Source organism: Micromys minutus, assembly GCF_963924665.1.
Source record: "Micromys minutus genome assembly, chromosome: 4".
Taxonomy (NCBI): domain Eukaryota; kingdom Metazoa; phylum Chordata; class Mammalia; order Rodentia; family Muridae; genus Micromys; species Micromys minutus.
Genome location: NC_137973.1, coordinates 66,739,892 through 66,746,214, shown reverse-complemented (window position 1 = coordinate 66,746,214; position 6,323 = coordinate 66,739,892). Strand labels below are relative to the sequence as shown.

The 6,323-nt window shown below is 37.7% G+C and overlaps 1 protein-coding gene across 2 annotated transcripts; it reads left to right on the top strand.

Moving 5' to 3' along the window:
• Window positions 1-5,046: 5,046 nt before the first annotated feature.
• LOC308419865 (transformer-2 protein homolog alpha-like) lies at window positions 5,047-5,889 on the top strand (the record flags this gene model as incomplete). Of its 2 annotated transcripts, XM_080915720.1 has the most annotated exons (2): window positions 5,047-5,376; window positions 5,566-5,889. In XM_080915720.1, 2 exons carry the CDS (start codon window positions 5,047-5,049, stop codon window positions 5,887-5,889), a joined length of 654 nt encoding a protein of 217 aa, XP_080771846.1. The 2 variants fall into 2 exon arrangements, with proteins under 2 accessions (XP_080771846.1, XP_080771845.1); XM_080915719.1 differs by having other exon boundaries at window positions 5,047-5,889.
• Window positions 5,890-6,323: the final 434 nt, after the last annotated feature.

Sequence of the window (6,323 nt, the reverse complement as noted above, 5' to 3'; positions counted from 1 at the left end):
TAGGTAGAAGGAGAGTGGGCAGCCTTGTTTCGTTCTTGATTTTAGTGAGATTGCTTCAAGTTTCTTACCATTTAGTTTGATGTTGGGTACTGGTTTGCTGTATATTGCTATAACTATATTCAGTTAATGGCCTTGAATTCTTGTTCTTTCCAAGACTTTTAACATGAAGGGGTGTGGAGTTTTGTGAAATGTTATCTCCGCATCTAGTTAGATAATCATGTGGTTTTTTTCTTTGAGAGTTTTCATATGGTGGATTTTGTTAATGGATTTCCATATATTGAATCATCATTGCATCCCTGGGATGAAGCCTACTTGCTCATGGTGAATGATCGTTTTGATGTGTTATTGGATTCAGTTTGCAAGAATTTTATTGAATATTTTTACATCAATGTTCAAGGGGGAAATTGGTCTGAAGTTCTCTTTCCTGATAGGGTCTTTGTGTGTTAGAGGTATGAATGCAATTTTGGCTTCAAAGAAATAGTTGGGTAGTGTTTCTTCTGTTTCCATTTTTTTTGAAATAGTTTAGATTGTATTGGTATTAGGTCTTCTATGAAAGTCTGATAAAATTATGCACTGAACCCATCTGGCCCCGGGCTTTTTTGTTGTTGTTGTTTGGGAGGCTTTTGATGACTGCTTTTACTTCTTTAGGTGTTATGGGACTGTTTAGATGATTTTATCTGATCCTGATTTAACTTTGGTATCTAATATCTGTCTAGGAATTTGTTCATTTCCTCCAGATTTTCCAGTTTTGTTGAGTATAGGTTTTTGTAGTAGGGTTTGATGATTTCTTGATATTCCTCAGTTTCTGTTGTTAAGTCTTTTATTTCTGATTTTGTTAATTTGTATACTCTCTAGGTGCCCTCTACTTAGTATGGCTAAGGATTTATTGATTTGTTGAATTTCTCAAAGAACCAGCTCCTGGCTTTGTTGGTTCTTTGTATAGTTCTTTTTTGGTCTAATTTTTGATATCTTCTCTGAGTTTGATTATTTCCTGCTATTTATTCTTCTTGGGTTTATCTGCTTCTTTTTGTTTTAGAGCTTTGGGCTGTGCTGTCCAAGTGCTAGTGTATGCTCTCTACAATTTCTTTTTGGAGGCACTCAGAACTATGAGTTTTGCTCTTAGCACTGCTCTACTTGCATCCCATATATTTGAGTATATTTTGCTTTCATTTTCTTAAATTGTATAAAATTCTTAATTTTTAAAATTTCTTCTTTGATCATGCTATTGTTGAGTAGAGCATTGTTCAGCTTCCACGTGTATGTGGGATTCATGTTGTAATTGTTGCTATTAAAGACCTGACTTAGTCCATGGTAATTTGATAGAATGCATGGTAATTTGATAGAATGCATATTTCGATCTTCTTATATCTGTTGAGACTTGTTTTGTGACTGACTATATGGTCAGTTTTGTAGAAGGTACCTTGAGGTGCTGAGAAGAAGGTATATTCTTTTGTTTTAGGATGAAATGTTCTGTAGATGTCTGTTAATTCCAATTGGTTCATAACCTTTTCTAGTTTCACTGTGTTTCTGTTCAGTTTCTGGTTCCATGACCTGTCCATTGATGAGAGTGAGATGTTGAATTATCCCACTATTTCTGTGTGTGGTGCAATATATGCTTTGAACTTTAGTAGGATTTCTTTTATGAATTGGGGTGCCTTTGTAATTGGAGCTTATATGTTCAGGATTTAGAGTTTATCCTGATAGATTTCTCCTGTGATGAGTAAAAAAGCATCCTTCCTTATCTTTTTGATAACTTTGGTTGACAATCTGTTTTATTAAATATTAGAATAGCTACTCCAGCTTGTTTTCTGGTACCATTTGCTTGGGAGTTTTTTTCCCAGCCTTTTACTCTAAGGTAGTGTCTGTCTTTGTTGCTGACATGAGTTTTCTGTATGCAGCAAAATGCTGGATCCTGTTTACATATACAGTCTAATAGTCCATGTCTTTTTATTGGAGAATTGAGTACATTAATGTTAAGAGATATTAAAGAATAATGATTGTTATTTCCTGTTATTTTTTCTGTTAGAGGTAGAATTATGTTTGTGTTCTTTTCTTTCTTTGATTTTATTGCATGATTATTTCCTTGCTTTTCTGGATGTGGTTTTTCTGCTTGTGTTGTGGTTTTCCATCTATTATCCTTTGTAGGGCTGGATTTGTGTTTAGATATTGTGTAAATTTGCTTTTGTCTTGGAATATCTTGGTCTCTCCATCTACGGTAATTGAGAGTTTTGCTGGATATGGTAACCTGGGCTGGCATATGTGTTTTCTTAGAGTCTATATGATGTTTGTTCAGGATCTTCTATTTTTGATAGTCTCTGTTGAGAAGTCTGATGTAATTCTGATTGGTCTGCCCTTCTATGTTGCTTATCCTTTTTCCCTTACTGATTTTAGTATTATTTCTTTGTTTTGATCATTTGGAGTTTTGACTATTATGTGTTGGGAAGAATTTATTTTCTGGTTCAATCTATTTGGAGTTCTGTAGGCTTCTTGTATGTTCATGGTCATCTTTTTCTTAAGGATAAAGAAGTTTTTTTTTAATTTTGTTGACAATATTTATGGTGCCTTTTAGTTGGAAATAAAAACTTATTAAAAGTGGGTTGTTGGGAAATATGAAAAGAAACTCTGAACCTGAAAAGAGAAAATGGCATCGGTGGTTCAGAGTCAAAGTATAAATCATAATATGAAAATATGCTAATAATAATTCAGAGAATCTAGTAGAATAAAAAATGTGTTTGGAAGTATTATTTCTATCACAAATAGGAAGTCAAAGTAAAGCTTAGATGAATAATGAGGGTAAAGATAAGGTTTCTAAAGTCAGTCCAGCTTCTCTGCTGGAAGAGACATCCAAACACAAGGACTAGCCTTTCTAAGACTGACAGACTCCTTCTTGTATCATCTAAGCACTCAGAGTTCTGCAATTACACACCAAGTGGGAAAGTCATTTAATAAATGAGGGAAGATTAAAAATGTCATGAAGAAAATGATAATAAGAAGGAAATTAGCAATAAATCTTACAAATGCCTGTCTACAAGTAAGAAGAAGAGACAAATTAGCTTGCTGTGATGCCTTAGGGGAAAATGATGACTTGGGATGTGTTATCAAAATGAAATAAGATAATGTACAGTTTAAACTGTATAATCAAATTATTAATAATGATGGATATGAATGCTTTTGCTGAAGCCGGTGAAACATAAGACAAGGTGGTAATATATGTTTTAACATTTTAATGTGAATAATCTTTGAAATTTATATAACCAAATCATAATATTTTAGAGAACAGTTAATCAAGCTTTATAGTTCCCTTCCAGATATAGTGATCATGTTTATTTCACCAATGGTCAGATTTATAGTTCCCCATTTAAAGTGTTAATAAGGGTAAATCTATTAATTATTTTTTGATTATTTAGAACCTAAGGATATAATGTTGAAAGTAGATAGGGATGCAATAAAGGTACATATTTTAAAAACAACTATTCATTTAAATTGTACAGGTTAGGACTAAATACTTAGAAATATCCTTGGAAATATGCAAAAGATTCTATATAGAATAAAGGTAAGGTAGAAATTTGAATTTATATTCTACAACCAAGAATACCTTGTATCTTAACTCAGAAAATTTTAATTACTGAACATTTATTGAGAAAGGGTCTTTCTAATTCTCCATATACTTTTTAGAGATTGATTTTTGCATTTCTGTACATAAGTACATAAGCATATGTATTAAGAATGTACATACTACAGTATTTTTCAAGATTTTCTTTTCTCCTAAGTGTAAATTATTAGTGAATATGGAGATACTTTAGTCCTTTTTAGAAGGGAGAACAAAAATACTCATGAGAGGTAGAGGGTGGGAACAATGTGGGAGGAAGAGAGGAAGAGGAGGGGAAAGGGGAGCAGAATCAGATATGAGGAGACAGAGATGATATACAGAGGGTCAGGAATTTGAACAGAAGTGTGTAGCATTAAGGATGAGAAACTGGGGGCAACCAGAATTAAGTCCCAGATGCCAAGAAAGCAAGAAGCTCCCAGGACCCAACAGGGATGAGATTAGGTAAAATGCCCAACAAAGGGGAGGGAGAACCTGTAGAGACCATCTCCAGAGGTTAGGCAGGGTCCCAGGTTGGGTGATGGGGCCATCCACCCTTCCCAAAAATGTAGCCCATAATTGCTTCTGTCAAAAGGGATTATAGGTACAAAGAATGGAACAGATACTGAAAGAAAGGCCATCCAGAAATGACTGCCCTACCTGGGGATCCATCCAATATGCAGCCACCAAACCCAGTCACTATTGCTGATGCCAAGAAGTGCTTGCTGACAGGAGCCTGATATGGATGTCTTCTAAGAAGCACTGCCAGACCCTTATCAATACAGATAGGGATGCTTGCAGCTAACCATGAAAATGAGCATGAGGACCCAAATGAAGGAGTTAGAGAAAGGACTGAAGGAGTTAAAGGGGGCTGTGACCTCATAGGAAGAACAATATTAACTAACCAGACTCCCTAGAGCTCCCTGGGTCTAAACCACCAACCAAAGAGTACACATGGAGAGACCTATGGCTCCAGCTGCATATGGAGCAGAGGATGGAATTTTCTGATATCAATAGGAGGAGAAGCCCTTGGTTCTGTGAAGGCTTTTTCCAGTGTTGGAGAGTGACAGGGCTGTAAGGTGGGAGTGGGTAGGTGGGTGGGTAGCTTTCTCATAGAAGCATGGCGATGGGGTCCGGAGAGGGTATAACATTTGAAATGTAAATACATAAAATATACAAAACAAAAATTCTCCCCAAAACAAAAAGTGGTGTGTGTGTGTGTGTGTGTGTGTGTGTGTATGTGTTCATGCAGACACACATGTGGGTTTCTAGTTGCTAATTAATTTGGTGCCAATAGAAATAAATACTTTTTTCTCCTGTTAAAAACTTAATATGAGGTGCGAGCTAGTGGGAGTGGAGCGCACCGGCAGTTGTAGCCATCGCCTTCTTCCTCCCCACAGTCCAAACAGCGCGGTGACGAGACATATCTCTTATTTAGTTCTCGGGAGCACCTGGCCAACATGAGTGATGTAGAGGAGAACAACTTCGAGGGCAGAGAGTCTCGCTCTCAGTCAAAATCTCCAACTGGAACTCCTGCTCGTGTAAAATCAGAGAGCAGGTCAGGATCTCGTAGTCCATCAAGGGTTTCCAAACATTCTGAATCCCATTCTCGATCTAGATCAAAATCCAGGTCAAGGTCAAGGAGGCATTCTCATGGATGCTACACACGATCCAGGTCGCACTCTCATAGGCGACGATCTCGAAGTAGGTCCTATACACCAGAGTATAGGCGGCGGAGGAGCCGGAGTCACTCTCCAATGTCTAACCGCAGAAGGCACATTGGCAGCAGGGCAAACCCAGATCCTAACACTTGCCTGGGAGTATTTGGCCTCAGTCTGTATACAACAGAGAGAGATCTTCGTGAAGTGTTTTCTCGATATGGACCTCTGAGTGGTGTTAATGTTGTTTATGATCAGCGAACTGGGAGGTCACGTGGATTTGCTTTTGTGTATTTTGAGAGGATAGAGGACTCTAAGGAGGCTATGGAAAGAGCAAATGGGATGGAGCTGGATGGTAGAAGAATTCGCGTGGATTTTTCTATCACCAAGAGAGCACACACACCTACGCCAGGCATTTACATGGGCAGACCAACTCATAGCGGCGGTGGAGGTGGTGGAGGAGGAGGTGGTGGTGGCGGCGGCGGTGGCGGTGGCAGGCGACGAGATTCTTACTACGATAGAGGATATGATCGAGGCTATGATAGATATGAAGATTATGATTACCGAAGAAGGTCGCCCTCTCCTTACTACAGTCGCTACAGGTCACGATCAAGATCCCGTTCCTATAGCCCAAGACGCTATTGATACTGGAGTGATTTTGCCCAAGGACTTTGCTTTTTCTTCTTTTTGATTTTTAGATTTCCAAGTTTCCATTGCTTCCTAGTCCTTTAAAAAAAAAACAACTAAAACCTGGTTTATTTTAATCTATTCATGGGCAGTCATGTTGCTGTTTCGCACCCTTTGTTATACTCTTAAAGGTGTGATTGTCTTTTCAGTACTTGAACATCTTGAGTAAAAAGGAGCGCCATGCTATGTGCTTCTTTGCCAACTTCTTACTGTGAGGAAAGAAACCATCTTTTGAAAGCTTTTTCTGATGGATATTGTAGTAGACATTAGAAGTCTGTGGTTATGACAAACTGCTCTTTAAGCTTTGGGGAAAGATAAATAACACTTTAGGTGAGTCATGTCAGGTTTGTCTGGAGTGGCATGGAACAGTTGAATAGTTGAATGTAGAAAGT